Consider the following 17,353-nt stretch of genomic DNA (forward strand, 5'->3'; position numbering starts at 1 on the left):
GCGCTTCGTGTTAGACACGACACCTGCGGGTCTTCGTCCTTTTAATAAAGCTGTAGCTCCTCTTGACACACCCGGTCCTCTTCTTGAGATGGAAATGGCTGGCATGGAATTCTTCCACGGCCACATCCACCTTTCTTTACATTTAGTACATTTAAGCAAAAAATCAAGCTGTTAAGCTGATTTGAAGTTTTCGTGGATTGGAGACGCTCCTTCAGCTTTTTTAGGGCCAAGATAGTTCTTTCATTGCCCAGAGTTTCTATTGCTTCTATCAGAATATGTGGCACAGACTGAGCCTCATTCTTTAAACTAACAGAAGATTCATTGCTCTGAGGAATATCAATCTCCATTGAGACTTCATTAAGTGATTCGCATTCTTGATGGCTACTTCTTGAAGAATCTGTTACTTCAATTTTCGTCTCCATATCTTCTCTTGGTTGATGTTCAGAGAATCTCATGCTCTGGATCACCCAGAGACTTCTTTCTTTTTTCATTGTCACCCACCATAATGTGTTTAATACTAGGCTACCCCGCATGATGCATACTATTGGACAACAATATTGCATGTCACATTCTTACTTGCATAAAGGGCGAGCCGCAGGTCATTATTGCAGTTCGTCATCCCTTCCGTTTTCTTGCTTTTAACCGTTTTCTCAAATGAACGTGGGAGGCTATTGTGCGGCGACGCATGTCGGAGTTTATGTACGTTTTAGTGTTGCTTCACTTGCTTGAGCTTGAATGTTATCTAGATGGAATGGTTAGGGTGAAATTTGTGAATGTGATCTATAATAAATGGTGTTCACAGTTGGCTTCTTGCATTCTTTCCCATGCCACTTTTTTGGTTGGAGATGGAATCTAGCTCGGCCTCTTGTGTAGTAATCACGGCGAATCTATCTCTCGATCTGGGAACGGTGACATTAGATACAGAGATGTTGTTTTGGGAGAGGAGCATTTTAGTAGGCCATCTTTGGTCTTTCTTCGGTGGTTTTTTGGATGCTCTGTGCCTCTGTGGCATAAGATTGAAGTCTCCTCTAACTTTGTGCAGGGCGAGCGAAAGGTGTCCGTGCAACAAGGACACCCACGGGACAAGAGAGCCAATCACAAGGGACGGGGTCGGAGCGAGGGCGGCCGCTGGCTCGTGGAACGGCGCATTTATCTCGCTCTGAGGAGACTTTAATTTTATGCGTCCCGGACTGACCCCTGGACTTGGCGTCGTGGGGTGGGTGAGGCCATGTGCCCCCTACCGTATGCCCATACTGATTGATTGATTGATTGATTACAGATAAAGAAGATGGAGATGAAGAGAAGGGCCAGACAACCTGACGGAGGTTGGGGGTGGATGGTGATGGTTGGCTGTTTCTTTATCATGGTAAACACACACACACACACACACACACTATAGGTATAATGTCTCATATTTGCTTCTGGTTATATTGAAACGGTCATATCAGTACAATTAACTCTTGATAAGTAACCACAGTATCTATAGCTGTCCAAAGGCAGCCAGAGTTAAAAACCTCTTTTCAATTCATTGTTGTACCTGTGTTGATGATCATCTATTCATTATATTATCCTTCCTCCTTTACTCCCGGCTTGTTCAGTTTATCAGTTTTTTTTTTCTTCCTTTTGTAGGTATTGTGTTTAATTTACTTATCTCTGTCTTCATTCATGTTTTACAAACATTTATCTTCTCTCTCTCTCTCTCTCTCTCTCTCTCTCTCTCTCTCTCTCTCTCTCTCTCTCTCTCTCTCTCTCTCTCTCTCTCTCTCTCTCTCTCTCTCTCTCTCTCTCTCAGAGGTGGTGGTGTCGCCCTTTACGTCAAAAGCTATTTGCAACCCACTGACAGGACACCAAGGGACAGTAACGTTGAACATTTGTGCGTGCGAGTAAATCTTATAAAAATTAATCTAAATATATCCGTCACCTACAGGCCTCCGCGGCAATCATTCGAAGATGATGTTGAAATGTCCTGTGTTTTAAGACAGTCACTTAATAATAGGGACTCATTTATATTAGGCGATTTTAATCTCCTTCATACTGACTGTCGGGTACAGAAGGCAAGTCACATAGTGATCGAATTTTTAGAAGGTAATTATCTAATCCAAATGGTTACTGAACCAACTCGACAAATTAACGTACTAGACCTTGTTATTGCGAACCAAGATAAACTAGTCAGTAATGTTACGGTAGGAGAACATTTCAATTCTTGCGATCATAGATTAGTGCGCGTCGACCTTAGAACTCAAACAACAGTGACTGAAAATAAAGTAATGGTGCCCAATTTCAAAAGAGCATATTTCGTAGAAATCCGACAAAAAACTAACAGAACTACAACTATCAGATGATTGAAACATGGAAACATGGAAACATGGACTAGCAAGCGGCAGAAAGCCTGTTGGCTCATTACTAGGCTGCCTGCGTTCAGTGATTTAATCAATCCGTTTGCCATAGGAGTGGCTTGCAGGGAAGGATTAAAGCACTTGTGTACCTACTCTTGGATACGTTCAGTTCACTCCCGTTGCAGCAAAGTGGCGATCAATGCGTTTCTTGAATGAGTTGATGCTCTCTGCGCTAACCACTTCTGCAGGGAGGCTGTTCCAGTGGCGAACAACCCTATTCGAGAAATAACTCCTGCCTATGTCGGTATGGCATCGCTTTGCTTGAATTGTTTTTCCGTTGTTTCTTGTTCTCAGGTTAGTTTGTAGCGTGAAGAGTTTTGAGTGATCAACGTTGCTGACCTTGTTCAGGTACTTAAAGACTTGTATCATGTCTCCCCGCAGTCGTCTCTTTTCCAACGTGAAGAGGTTGAGTCGCTCGAGTCGCTCTTCATAGGGCTTCGTCCTCAGTGATGGTATCATCTTCATGGCGCGGCGCTGTACTCTCTCAAGTAATTCAATGTCTTTCCTGTAATTTGGAGACCAGAATTGCACGGCGTATTCCAGGTGTGGCCTCACCAGCGAATTATACAAGGATAACATAACTCCCGGTGTCTTGTATTCGAAGTTCCTCGATATGAACCCAAGCATTGTATTGGCTTTCTTACAGGCGGACTTGCAGTGTTTTGTTTGTTTCAAGTCACTGCTGATGGTGACCCCGAGGTCTCTTTCCTCTTGCACTACATGCAGTGGTTCGCCACCCATGTGGTATGTGTGATTGTTGTTTCTGAATCCGATATGCATTACTTTACATTTGGTAGTGTTGAAGGACATCTGCCATTTTTCCGACCACCGAGTGATCAGGTCCAGGTCTCTTTGGATAATTTCGCAGTCTGCCGTTGTGAGGGCCTTCCCACCCACCTTTGTGTCGTCGGCAAATTTTGAAAGATTGGATTTTAATCTAAGCTCTAGGTCGTTGATATATATATGATGAAGAGTATGGGTCCCAGCACTGACCCCTGTGGCACTCCACTTGTGACCGGGAGCCACTCGGAGGCCTGTCCGTTGAGTACAACTCGTTGTTTTCTTCCAGTGAGCCAGTCTTTGATCCACGCTGTCAGGTTGTCGCCTAACCCCGCCGACTTGAGTTTCTTGAGGAGTCTTTCATGTGGCACTTTGTCAAAGGCTTTTTGAAAGTCTAGATATATAACATCACTGGGGATATGATTATACCAGTTTTCATAGATACCTTGGAAGAAGTCCAGTAAATTGGTTAAGCATGAGCGTTTGTTCCTGAAACCGTGCTGAGCATCGGAAATGATGTTGTCTTCAAGGAACCTAACGAGTTTGTCTCTGATGATCTTCTCGAGGAATTTTCCGGCCACTGAGGTCAAGCTGATTGGTCTGTAGTTTAGGGCCACGCTTTTGTCTCCCTTTTTGAAGATCGGTGTTACGTTCGCTTGTTTCCAGTCTTTCGGAACTTTGTTTTGTTGTAGTGACAGATTGTTGATGTAATGGCAGTGAGTGGCTTGAGGATTTGCTGCTTGAGTTCCTTGAGCAGCCTGGGTGACAAGTCGTCGGGTCCGGTGGACTTGTTTGTCTCGAGTTTGTCTAGGTACTTTTTCACATCCCGTTCGTCGATTGGGCCAATTTCTAGGGGAGTGATTCCCATCGGTGGGTTAGGGCTCTCGGGTACGGACTGGGTGTTCTCGACCGTGAACACAGACGCGAAGTTTCTGTTTAGGATTTCGACCATTTGTCTGCTGTCCTGTGTTAGTACGTCACTTTCATCTTTTAGGGGATCGATATTGCTTTTTGTCTTCTTTTTGGTTCTTATATACGTGAAGAACTTTTTCGGGTTGGACTTGGCTTCGCGCGCAATCTGCTTTTCATAGTCGCGTTTACGCTGGCGTATGAGAGTTCTGCAAGCTCTGAGGCTTTGATGGTACTGTTCGCAAGCCTCGTCAGTGCTGTTGTCCTTTAGCAAGTTGTATTTTCTCTTCTTTAAATTAATCGCCTGTCGAACTTGGGTAGTCATCCATGGTGGGCTTGTGGCATTATTTGTTCTCCTAGTCTTCATGGGAACAGTTGTTCTCTCTACCTCTAGGAGTTTGTTCTTGAAACCGTTCCACGCGCCGTCCACAGGAGTGAGGTTCATGGGTTCCCAAGGTGTCTGGGTTAGCAGCTCACGAGCGAGATTAAAATTGGCTCTTTTGTAGTCTGGAATCCTGGACGTGTTTTCGGTGAGTTCATGGTCTGTTCTGATCTTTAGGCGAATCAGGTGATGGTCGCAACCATCCAGTTATTCGCCGACCTGACATTCACGTGTGAGATCGGAATCACTCACGAGTACTAGGTCTAGTAAGTTATTTTCCCTTGTCGGTTGGGTAACAATCTGAGTTAGAAAAGTGTCCTCTAACATTTCGAGCAGTCTGTTACCCTCCCGATCTCCAATCATTGTGGTCCAGTCAATGTTGGAACAGTTAAAGTCCCCGATAATGACTGACTGTTTGTTTTGTGTTATGGTGTGAATTTCCTCGTATAACGCTTCGTCGTCCGCTGCTTGTTGTTTTGGAGGTCTGTAAACGGTTCCAATCGTTATTTTGTTGCGCTTGCTAGTCTCCAGTTCAATATATACAGAGTCATATTTCTCTGAGTCCTCTTTGGATATTTTCACGGCCGGGTATTTGTTCTTGACGTAACATATAACACCTCCTCCTTTCTTGTGAAGTATGTTTTTGTAGAAGCTCTCGTATCCCGGAATTGAGAATTCGGTCATCAGGTGGTCAGAGGTGGCCCACGTTTCGGTGATGGCAATCACGTCCGGTCTTTCTACGTCAACGTAGGCAAGTAACTCATCCCTTTTGGGTATTAAGTTCCGCGCGTTGGTGTATAGGACAGAAATGTCCTTCTTGTCTTCAGTGCTTCGAGGCACAGTATTCTGGTGTCTCCGTGTGTTTTCTGCGTAGATGAAGTAGAAACGTAGATGAAGCCTGGCTAAACTTTAAAAATCATTTACTCACTCAGCTAAACACATTTATCCCATCAGGTTGTCTGTGTAAGAGATAACCCTGAGTGAAGGAGGTCAAGGCGACCCCCACGGAGTTCGTGGCTTGAGCAAGTCGATAGATTCTGCGGGGAGGTACTCAGGATGGGAAGGGGACCTGCATGAGGACTTGCCCGAAGGAACCCCCGGACTTGACGTTTTTAGGGTGGACGGGGCGATGCGCCTCCCCCCCCCACCCCCACCCCCTTTTGCCCCCATTGATTGATTGATTGATTGATACACTTACTCACTGAATATACAATTGAACATCTCAAACTGATAAAAAAAAATCACTGAATGATGGCAAATAGATTAAGCTCGGACTGACAATGACCATATGGAAAAACCCACCAGTGCCTTGAGGGCAGATCATGAGTGATACGGTACCAAAAAAGTGTGTAGGACATGGTCCGGGCCGGATAATGTGTGCTTTCAGTGGGTAACTTTAGAGGATTGGGAGGTGCTCCGGCCCTAAAAACTGAGATATTGAACATTGGCGGCCACCTTAAAAATAATTTGGGGGCAATATGGTAGACAATTCATAATTTTGGAATAGTTTTTTTTTTTCACCATAATAGCGTTGCTCTCTTGTTATTTCCGTTTTCTTGTCACCAAGTTTCTCCTTTACAGATGCCTCTCACCATGTTTTCCTTCGGCTACTCCATCCTCTTCTCTGATTTTCTCCTGTCCCGCGGCGCCTCCTCCACCACCATCGCTTGGATCTTCAACCTTCATATCTTTTTATGGAACGCCATCGGGGTGTTCACGGGGCCACTAACTAAGGAATTTGGCTTCAGGCGCGTCAGCTTGGTTGGCTGTGGCCTTGCGACTGTTTGCGCCCTCGCCCTTGTCTTTGTGGACTCCTTGTGGGCCCTGTCCGTGTTCTTCGCTCTCGTAGGTGAGATGTGTGTGTGTGTGTGTGTGTGTGTGTGTGTGTGTGTGTGTGTGTGTGTGTGTGTGTGTGTGTGTGTATTTCACCACGGCCTGATCACGAGTTGGACTCACAATCGCCAGCAAGTACCCTCCTGATTAAAACAAGGCTTATTAGTCGATCTTTGAGTACTGTCAGGACCTCACACACCACACACCCCATCCCCCTTGCTCATGGGGGAACAGTAACCACTCCTAGTTAGCGGAAAAAAATCGGCCTGAGCGGGGCTCGAACCTCTGCCTACCACGCCGCGAAGCCTGGCAGCGCAGCGCCTTAACCGACTTAGCTATCAGAGTGTGTGTGTGTGTGTGTGTGTGTGTGTGTGTAAGACAGAAGCAAACAGCAGCAAACAAAAATAAAATCCTCTGAGCGCTGATCCTGTAAAGGTAAATAGAATTTTTTGATTGGCCAAAAGAGGGGGTCAATTTCGGGGCCTCATGGAAGAGTTCAAGTCGTAGGCAGGAAAAAAATACAGACGAAGGAAGGGTGTTTCAGATCATACCAACGACAGTGATGAAAGAATGAAGATGCTGGTCAACTCTTGCATAAGGGATTTGAATAATACAGGGATGACCGAGAGCATAAAGTCGTGCGCAGCGTGGCAGCGAAAGGGGTGGCGGCATGCAATTAACAATCTCAGAAGAGCAGTCAGCATGAAAATACCACTTGGAGATTTTTTTTTTTTTTTTTTTTTTTTTTTTTGCGTTTCTGCCTATGGCACTAGTATTTCTTTCTTTCTTTTCTTTTTTTTTTTTTTTACGTCGTGGCCTATTTCACCGGTAGGCTTCTTCCCGATGGATCCTGATGGTCGGCCCAAGGCTTCTTCCCGGTGGGGCCTGATGGTCGGCCCAACCCGTTCTGGCGCAGACGAGTGTTGATAGTGGCGCCATCTTGTGTTGGCTCATGCTGCCCCCCGGAACTCATCTTTGAGCCTCTCTTAGGAGAGGTTATCTAGAGCCCAGGTTGATGGGTGGTCTTCAGGCCAGCATGTGTGTAGTCTTAGGTCACTCGGCAGTGACTGAAAAACTTCAGCTGTGCGGCGGCCAGGATTCGAATCCGCGTCCCTCCTGGAGCTCCTGAACGCTGGGCCATCACGCTAACCACTCAGCCTGATGATCGGCCCCAGTCCGTTATGGCGCAGGCAAGTGTTTATAGTGGCGCCATCTTGCTTAGCTCATGCTGCCCCCCGAGCACAATCATCTTTGAGCCTCTTTTTTTAGAGAGAGAATCCGGTTTGGTAGGTGGTCTACAGGACAGCATGTGGGTAGTTTTAGGCCACTCGGCCGTGACTGAAAAATCCTAACTGTGGCGGCGGGTAGTACTCCAACCCGCGTCCAGGAAACCCGCGTCCTCCTGGACGCGGAGCCGTTACGCTAACCACTCAGCCACCGTCTCCCCAAAGAGAGGCAACAGTGCGGCAGAACTGAAAAAATCAAAGACTATCAGTAAGAGGAGGGGAGCTGGTGAGACGAAGAGCCTAGCTTTGACTGTCCGAAACGGATATATGTTTGCAGCCCCACCCCCTTAACACACACGAATATGCATATTTCATAGTAAATTCATACGAGGACGGACAAGACCCTTGTAGCATTATATGGATAGCATTTGAGAGGAGGAAAAATAAACTGGTCGAGACTATACAGAACGCCTTACCTCAATGAAACTGACTTAGCAAGAAATAAGATATGATGCAGTCCTATGTAAAATATTTTTAAATATTGGTCACTATATGATATCAATGTTCCATGATCCCCCCTACTCATTATTCCGTTGAGTAACAGTTTTACATGTCATTGTATTATATATGTATATTTGTTTCCCTTCCTTCTACCTCAGTCACATTTTCAGATAAATCATTAATTAAATCCAGGCCGCTGCTTTGCGCCTTTGCGCCCTCGCGCTCAGTCTGCCTCAGTGCCACAGTGCAAGGAGACAGTGGTTCGATGTACAGGATGGTGCTGATGATTACGATGATGATAATGACGTCACTTGGTAGTCCTTGCGAGAAAACAGGATGATAAGGAGAACAAACCATTCAAAAGGGTGACAAGTGCGATAAAAACCCAAGTTAGACTCTCTCTCTCTCTCTCTCTCTCTCTCTCTCTCTCTCTCTCTCTCTCTCTCTCTCTCTCTCTCTCTGTGTCAGCAGGACACATTTGTCCCCTTGTGCGAGAAGCGAATTAACACTAATAAAAGTCCACCTTGGTTTAATAGCGAAATTAAACACTCAGTCAAGGAGAGAAAATTGTCTTACAGGTTAAAGAAAGACCAAAGCACGCCCGAAAACATTAGACTTTACAATGATGCAAGGCGACGAGTAAAAAGATTAGTGCATCAGGCAAAGCGTAGATATGAAGAAAATATTGCAGCCAACTGTAAAAATAATCCGAAATCCTTCTTCAGTTACATAAACAACAGAAAGGCGATCAGAAGTGGAATTGGACCTTTAATAAACAGCGACGGTGCACTAGTGACTGACAGCCAACACGTTGCAAACCTATTAAATAATTACTTTTCCTCGGTGTTTAATAATAACAGTCCTCCACCACCACCAACAACACCAGTACTAATGTAAATCCCGAGCATGCATTGTCTAACTTTGAAATAAAACCCGATGAAGTCCTTAAAGCCCTCAAATCACTTAAAACAAATAAAAGTCCTGGACCTGATAAAGTATATCCAACTCTGCTGAAAGAAACAAAGAGCGAAATACTCTCCTCCTCACAACCGTATTCAATATGTCCTTGCGACAAGGCATTGTCCCTTCAGATTGGAAAAAGGCTAACGTGACACCGATTTTTAAGAAAGGAGACAAAAAGTACCAGGTAATTACAGGCCCATTAGTCTAACTTCGGTTGTAGGTAAGCTACTTGAGGGCATAATTAGAGACAAAATTGTGAGTTACCTTGAAAGCCACTCATTAATTGGGGACTCACAACATGGCTTCCGAAACAAAAGATCCTGCCTATCAAATCTATTAACCTTTATAACGACCTCTTCACTGTTTATGACGTAACCAAATCACTGGACGTAGTCTATCTTGATTTCAGAAAGCGTTTGATAAAGTCCCGCATCATAAATTACTTTACAAATTAAAACAAATAGGTATTGACGGTCAGGTAAACCAATGGATCGCGAATTGGTTGAGCAACAGACAACAAAGAGTAGTGATTGACGGATTTAACTCAGAGTGGGCGCCTGTCACTAGTGGCGTCCTCAGGGCTCGGTTCTTGGCCCAGTGCTCTTCATTATTTACATCAACGACGTGGATGTTGGACTCAATAACCGCATTAGTAAATTTGCAGACGACACAAAGATTGGTAACTCGGTTCTCACTGACGAAGACAGGCAAAGCCTCCAAGAGGATTTGCACAAAATTTCAGCTTGGTAGGATAGATGGTAGATGCCCTTTAACGTAGACAAGTGCCAGGTCCTTCAAGTTGGAACGAGGAATAAAAAGTTTGATTACGAAATGCGCGGCGATAAACTCAAAAGCGTTCAATGCGTCAAGGACTTGGGGGTCAAAATCGCGTCAAACCTCAAATTCTCACAGCAATGCATCGATGCAGCAAATAAAGCGAACAGAATGTTGGGCTTCATTAAAAGAAACTTTTTATTTAAGAATAAAGATGTAATACTCGCTCTACAACAGTTTAGTCAGACCGCTCTTGGAATATGCGGTACAGTTTTGGTCTCAAAACCATGCAAAGGATATTGCTAAATTAGAAGGTGTTCAGCGTCGGGCAACGAAAATTATACCTTCCTTGCGCAACAAATCCTACGAAGAAAGGCTTTCTACCCTTAACATGTTCTCTCTTGAGAAACGTCGCCTCCGAGGAAAACTGATCGAATGTTTTAAAATACTTAATGGTTTCACGAATGTAGACAGATCAACATTGTTTATGATCGATGACACTTTGCGCACGAGGAACAATGGCGTAAAACTCAGATGTAGACAAGTAAATTCAGACTGCACCAAATTTTCTTCACCAACGTTGTAGTGCGAGAATGGAATAAGCTCACTTCATCAGTGGTCCAGTGTAACACGATTGACTCAGTAAAACATAAGCTCGACCGTCACTTCCTTCAACGTAATATCAACTAGAGTAGAAATTAAACGTTTTGGAGTCTTCTGATTAATGTAAAATCACTTAGGTTTAAGGACAGACCACCAAGTCTGGACCATGGGGTCTGTGTGGTCTGATTTTCTATGTAAATCTATGTAAATCTCTCTCTCTCTCTCTCTCTCTCTCTCTCTCTCTCTCTCTCTCTCTCTCTCTCTCTATATATATATATATATATATATATATATATCTAATATATATATATATATATATATATATATATATATATATATATATATATATATATATATATATATATATATATATATATATATATATATATATATATATATATATATATCCGACAAAAACTAACAGAAATACAACTATCAGATGACGGCAATGTAGAGGAAGCCTGGCTAAGCTTTACAAATCATTTACTCACTCAGCAGAACACGTTCGTCCCCATGTGCGAGAAGCGAAATAACACTAATAAAAGCCCACCTTTGTTTAATAGCGAAATTAAACACTCAGTCAAGGAGAGAAAATTTTCTTACAGGTTAAAGAAAGAATAAAGCACGCCCGAAAACATTAGACATTATAATGATGCTAGGCGACGAGTAAAAAGATTAGTATGTCAGGCAAAGCGTAGATATGAAGAAAATATTGCAGCCAACTGTAAAAATAATCCGAAATCTTTCTTCAGTTACATAAACAACAGAAAGGCGATCAGAAGTGGAATTAGACCTTTAACAAACAGCGACGGTGCACTAGTGACTGACAGCCAACACATTGCAAACCTCTTAAACAATTACTTTTCCTCGGTGTTTAATACTAATAGTCTTCCTCCCACTACCACCAACACCAGTACTAATGTAAATCTCGAGCATGCATTGCCTAATTTTGAAATAACAACCGATGAAGTCCTTAAAGCTCTCCAATCACTTAAAACAAATAAAAGTCCCGGACCCGATAAAGTAATATCCTATACTGCTTAAAGAAACAAAGAGCGAAATACTCTCCTCCCTCACAACCGTATTCAATATGTCCTTGCGACAAGGCATCGTCCCTTCGGATTGGAAAAAGGTTAACGTGACACCAATTTTTAAGGAAAGAGAAAAAAAATACCAGGTAATTACAGACCCATTAGTCTAATTTCAGTTGTAGGTAAGCTACTTGAGAGCATAATTAGAGACAAAATTGTGAGTTACCTTGAAAGCCATTAATTTTTTTTTTTTTACAACAAAGGAGGCAGCTCAAGGGCACACAAAAAAGAAAACAATAATAAAAAAAAAAAAAGCCCGCTAATCGCTGCTCCCATAAAAGAATCAGAAGAGGTGGCCAAAAGCAAGGTAAAATTCGGGAGGAGAGATGTCCTGATACCCTCCTCTTGAAAGTGTTCAAGTCGTAGGCAGGAGGAAATACAGATGAAGGAAGATTGTTCAAGAGTTTACCAGCGTGAGGTATGAAAGAGTGAAGATGCTGGTTAACTCTTGCATAAGGGGTTTGGACAGTATAGGGATGAGCATGAGTAGAAAGTCGTGTGCAGCGGGGCCGCGGGAGGGGGGGGAGGCATGCAGTTAGCAAGTTCAGAAGAGCAGTCAGCGTGGAAATATCGATAGAAGATAGAAAGAGAGGCAACATCGCGGCGGAATTTAAGAGGTAGAAGACTATTAGTAGGACGAGGAGAGCTGATGAGACGAAGAGCCTTAGTCTCCACTCTGTCCAGAAGAGCTGTGTGGGTGGAGCCCCCCCACACGTGAGATGCGTACTCCATACGAGGGCGGACAAGGCCCCTGTATATGTATAGCAACTGCGCAGGGGAGAAGAACTGGCGGAGACGATACAGAACGCCCAACCTCGAGGAAGCTGATTTAGCAAGAGAGGAGATATGAAATTTCCAGTTGAGATTTTGAGTTAAGGATAGACCGAGGCAACGTTGCCAAATTGTCGTACACTGAACATTGCATTTATCATTTTTAGGCTCCAAGACTGTCCTAACCACACAAATAACGATAGGAAATTAAAGTTAGCGTTAAAACTGTTAACTATTGATGGGTTTCGTTCTCTTTTGCTATAGTTATCGGTCAGAAACTACAAAAATGCAATGCGCTGAGTACGATAATTTGGCAACGCTGGACCGAGGATGTTTAGTGTTGAAGAAGGTGACAGATGAGTGTTGTCGAAGAATAGGGGATAGGTGTTTGGAAGATTGTGTCGAGTTGATAGGTGGAGAAATTAAGTTTTTGAGGCACTGAAGGACACAAGGTTCCTTCTGCCCCAATCGGAAATGATAGCAAGGTCTGAGGTTAAGCGTTCTGCAGCCTCCAGTCTGGAGTTGTGTACTTCCTGTTTTGATGGTCTTCTATTGAAAGAAGTTGAATAATGCAGAGTGGAGTCGTCGGCGTACGAGTGGACAAAACTGTTTGTTATGGAAAGAAGATCATTGATGAATAACAGGAAGAGAATGGGTGATAGGACAGAGCCCTGTGGAACATCACTGTTGATAGGTTTAGGGGAAGAGCAATGACCGTCTACCATCGCAGAGATAGAACGGCCGGAAAGGAAATTGGAGATAAAGGAACAGAGAGAGGGATAGAATCCGAAAGAGGGCAGTTTAGAAAGCAAAGACTGGTGCCAGACTCTATCGAAGGCTTTCGATATGTCTAGCGCAACAGAGAAAGTTTCACCGAAACTGCTAAGAGAGGATGACCAAGAGTCAGTTAAGAGAGCAAGAAGATCGCCAGTAGAACGCACCCTGCGGAATCCATACTGGCGATCAGATAGAAGATTAGGAGTGGAAAGGTGCTTTTGAATCTTCCGGTTAAGGATTGATTCAAAAGCTTTAGATAGACATGAAAGTAAAGCTATTGGGTGGTAGTTTGAGGGATTGGAGCGGTCACCCTTCTTAAGCACAGGCTGTACAAAGGCATACTTCCAGCAGGAAGGAAAGATAGATGTTGATAGGCAGAGACGAAAGAGTTTGACCAGGCAGGGTGTCAGCACAGAAGCACAGTTTTTTAAGGACAATAGGAGGCACTCCTTCAGGTCCATAAGCCTTCTGAGAGTTGAGGCCATTTTTTTTTTTTTTTTTTTTTTTTTTTACATTGCAGCCTATTGCGCCGGTAGGCTTCTTCCAGGTGGATCCTGATGGTCGGTCCAAGGCTTCTTTCCGGTAGGTCCTGATGGTCGGCCCAGCCCGTTCTGGCGCAGGCAAGTGTTTATAGTGGCGCCATCTTGCATTGGCTCATGCTGCCCTCCCAGAGCTCATCTTTGATCCTAGAATCTAGAGTCCGGGTTGATAGGTGGTCTTCTGGACAGCATGTGGGTAGTTTTAAGCCACTCGGCGTAGAAAACATTAGGAAGAATCTTAATAACAGGCATAAAGGAGTCAGAGGGGGGATGAGTAGGAGAAATATGCCCATAATCGTCCAAGGTGGAGTTCTTACAGAAAGTTTGAGCGAAGAGTTCAGCCTTAGAGACAGATGAGACGGCAGTGCTGCCGTCAGGGTTAAGGAGAGGAGGGAAAGAGGAAGAAGTGAAATTGGAAGAGATATTTTTGGCTAGATGCCAGAAGTCACGGGAAGAATTAGAAGAAGCAAGGTGTTGACATTTTCTATTTATAAAAGAAGTTTTGGTAAGTCGGAGAATAGATTTGGCACGATTCCGGGCTGAAATGTATAGATCAAAGTTAGTGGGAGTTCGAAGGCTCTGGAACCTTTTGTGAGCTGCCTCTCTATCTTTAATAGCACGAGAACAAGCGTGATTAAACCAAGGCTTTTTAGCATGAGGAGTAGAGAAAGTACGTGGAATGTATGCCCATTCCAGCGACAATCACCTCTGTGATGCAGAGCACACACAGAGGGGTCTCTCTCCTGGAAGCAGTAATCATTCCACTGGAAATCGGAAAAGTACATCCTCAGGTCGTCCCACTGAGCTGAAGCAAAATGCCAGAAGCATCGCCTCCTCGGTGGGTCCAGAGGATGTATAGGAGCGATAGGACGGGATACAGAAATAAGGTTATGATCGGAGGAACCCAACGGAGAGAACAGTTTGACAGAGTAAGCAGAAGGATTAGAGGTAAGGAAGAGGTCTAGAATGTTGGGCCTGTCTCCAAGACGATCAGGAATATGAGTAGGGTGCTGAACCAACGGCTCTAGGTCGTTGAGGGGAGCAAAGTTGTAGGCTTGTTCACCAGGCTGGTCAGTGAAAGAGGATGAAAGCCAAAGCTGGTGGTGAACATTGAAATCTCCCAAGATGGAGATTTCAGCGAACGGAGAGTGGGTCAAGATGCGCTCCACTTTAGAGTTCAAATAGTCAAAGAGTTTTACATGTTAGTAGAGTTAGGTGAGAGATAAACAGCACAGATGTATTTAGTAATAGAATGACAATGAAGTCTTAGCCAGATGGTGGAAAATTCAGAAGAGTCAAGGTCGTGGGCACGAGAGCAAGTGATGTCGTTGCGCACGTAGGCGCAACATCCAGCTTTGGATTGAAATTTAGGATAGAGATAGTAGGAGGGAACAGAGTAGAGGTTGCTGTCAGTAGCCTCAGAAACCTGTGTTTCGGTGAGGAAGAGAAGGTGAGGTTTAGAGGAGGAGAGATGGTGTTCCAGAGAATGAAAATTAGAACGGAGACCGCAAATGTTGCAGAAATTGATAAGGAGGAGGTTCGAGGAGTTATCAGGACACCTCTCAAGTCGGCAGCCAGAAGGGAGTCCTCCCTGGGGGAATTTATGGTCCACATTAATTGGGGATTCACAACATGGCTTCCGTAACAAAAGATCCTGCCTATCAAACCTATTGACCTTTTATAACGACCTCTTCTCAGTTTATGACGTAACCAATCATTGGACGTAGTCTATCTTGATTTCCAGAAAGCGTTTGATAAAGTCCCACAACATAAATTACTTTATAAATTAAAGCAAATAGGTATTGACGGTCAAGTAAACCAATGGATCGCGAATTGGTTGAGCAACAGACAACAAAGAGTGGTGATTGACGGATTTAACTCAGAGTGGGCACCGGTCACTAGTGGCGTCCCTCAGGGCTCGGTTCTTGGCCCAGTGCTCTTCATTATTTACATCAATGATGTGGATGTTGGACTCAATAATCGCATTAGTAAATTTGCAGACGACACAAAGATTGGTAACTCGGTTCTCACTAACGAAAACAGGCAAAGCCTCCAATAGGATTTGCACAAAATTTCAGCTTGGTCGGATAGATGGGAGATGCCCTTTAACGTAGACAAGTGCCAGGTCTTTCAAGTTGGAATAAGAAATAAGATGTTCGATTACGAAATGGGCGACGATAAACTCACAAGCGTTCAATGCGTTAAGGACTTGGGGGTCAAAATCGCGTCAAACCTCAAATTCTCACATCAATGCATCGATGCAGCAAATAAAGCGAACAGAATGTTGGGCTTCATTAAAAGAAACTTTTTATTCAAGAATAAAGATGTAATACTTCCGCTCCACAATAGTTTAGTCAGACCCCACTTGGAATATGCGGAACAGTATTGGTCTCCCCACCATGCAAAGGACACTGCTAAATTAGAAGATGTTCAGCGTCGGGCAACGAAAATGATTCCTTCCTTGCGCAACAAATCTTACGAAGAAAGGCTTTCCACCCTTAACATGTTCTCTCTTGAGAAACGTCGCCTCCGAGGAAAACTGATCGAATGTTTTAAAATACATAATGGTTTCACGAATGTAGACAGAACAAAATTGTTTATGATCGATGACACTTTGCGAACGAGGAACACTGGCTTAAAACTCAAATGTAGACAAGTAAATTCAGACTGCACCAAATTTTTCTTCACCAACGTTGTAGCGCGAGAATGGAATAAGCTCCCACCTTCAGTGGTCCAATGTAACACGATTGACTCCTTTAAAAACAAGCTCGACCGTCACTTCCTTGAACTTAATATTAACTAGAGTAGAAATGCAACGTTTTGGAGCCATCTGATTAATGTAGAATCACTTAGGTTTAAGGACAGGCTACCTAGTCTGGACCATGGGGTCTGCGTGGTCTGATTTTCTTTGTAAATCTTTGTAAATCTCTCTCTCTCTCTCTCTCTCTCTCTCTCTCTCTCTCTCTCTCTCTCTCTCTCTCTCTCTCTCTCTCTCTTTTGTGGCACTGATGTGTATGTCAGCTAATTTACAAAACTATCCGAAATTTTAGCAAAATTTGAATATTATCACGAAATTTATCAAGAAATACCTATGTGAAATACTCTACCGTAGAATTTATATCACTTATCAATTATCAGACCCCTTTTCTTCCGAGGCCGGGGCTGCATGGGAGGGGGCTAGATCGGTAGTGGAGGCGTGGTGGTTGATAACTTGATATCCTCGTCGCCCTGCCTGGATTGCACCAAGGCCTCCTCTGGGGGGGGCTGGGGGATTGAGGGGCGGGGGCTGCCTGACCCATGGGCTTGGTGGGAAGCGGGGCGAGGATGACGCGGTGTTGCCGCGCCTGGCTACGACCTCGTGGCGCCTGACCTCGTTGCCGCTGTTGCTGGGAGCCACATGGCGCGGCCTGATGTTGCCGCTGCTCCTGCTGCTGCCGTGCCCCTGGCTGCTTGCGCCCCGTCCGCTGGCGAGGCACAGGCATCCTGCGGAGCCTCTCAGGGCACTGCGGGTTCCAAGCATGGTGCTTTTTTCCCACAGTTTGGGCACTTGGCGGTGGTGGGCTCCTTGGCCTTGTGGCGCCTAATGCAGTCTTCCGTTGGGTGGGGCTGGCTGCACACCCCACACCTGACGGTGTGCACACATCTTGCCTGGAGGTGCTTAAAGCGCTAGCACTTATAGCACCTCACAGGCTCACCCTGGTAGTGCCGCAGGGTGTATGCTCCCCATCAGCCCAGGTCCAGCACGGCCGGGGGCGGCCCCTGGTGGACAAGGAGCACCTGTCTGGTGGGCTGTTTGTCCCTCCTGGCT

The 17,353-nt window shown here is 44.6% G+C and overlaps 1 protein-coding gene across 3 annotated transcripts in view; it reads left to right on the plus strand.

Annotated features, from left to right (window-relative positions):
• LOC126995369 (monocarboxylate transporter 1-like) overlaps window positions 1-17,353 on the plus strand; it is a 74,545-nt gene that overhangs the window by 31,289 nt on the left and 25,903 nt on the right. The window contains exons 2-3 of one of the 3 annotated variants that reach the window (XM_050854863.1): window positions 1,280-1,366; window positions 6,049-6,316. The exons of 1 other annotated variant lie outside the window; for it this stretch is intronic. In XM_050854863.1, the coding sequence (XP_050710820.1) occupies window positions 1,289-1,366; window positions 6,049-6,316 (346 nt within the window). In that variant the 5' untranslated portion in view covers window positions 1,280-1,288. The remainder of the gene's footprint in view (window positions 1-1,279; window positions 1,367-6,048; window positions 6,317-17,353) is intronic. One more of the 3 variants, XM_050854864.1, reaches the window with a different exon arrangement.

This window comes from Eriocheir sinensis, chromosome 8 (genome assembly GCF_024679095.1).
Source record: "Eriocheir sinensis breed Jianghai 21 chromosome 8, ASM2467909v1, whole genome shotgun sequence".
NCBI classification, from domain to species: domain Eukaryota; kingdom Metazoa; phylum Arthropoda; class Malacostraca; order Decapoda; family Varunidae; genus Eriocheir; species Eriocheir sinensis.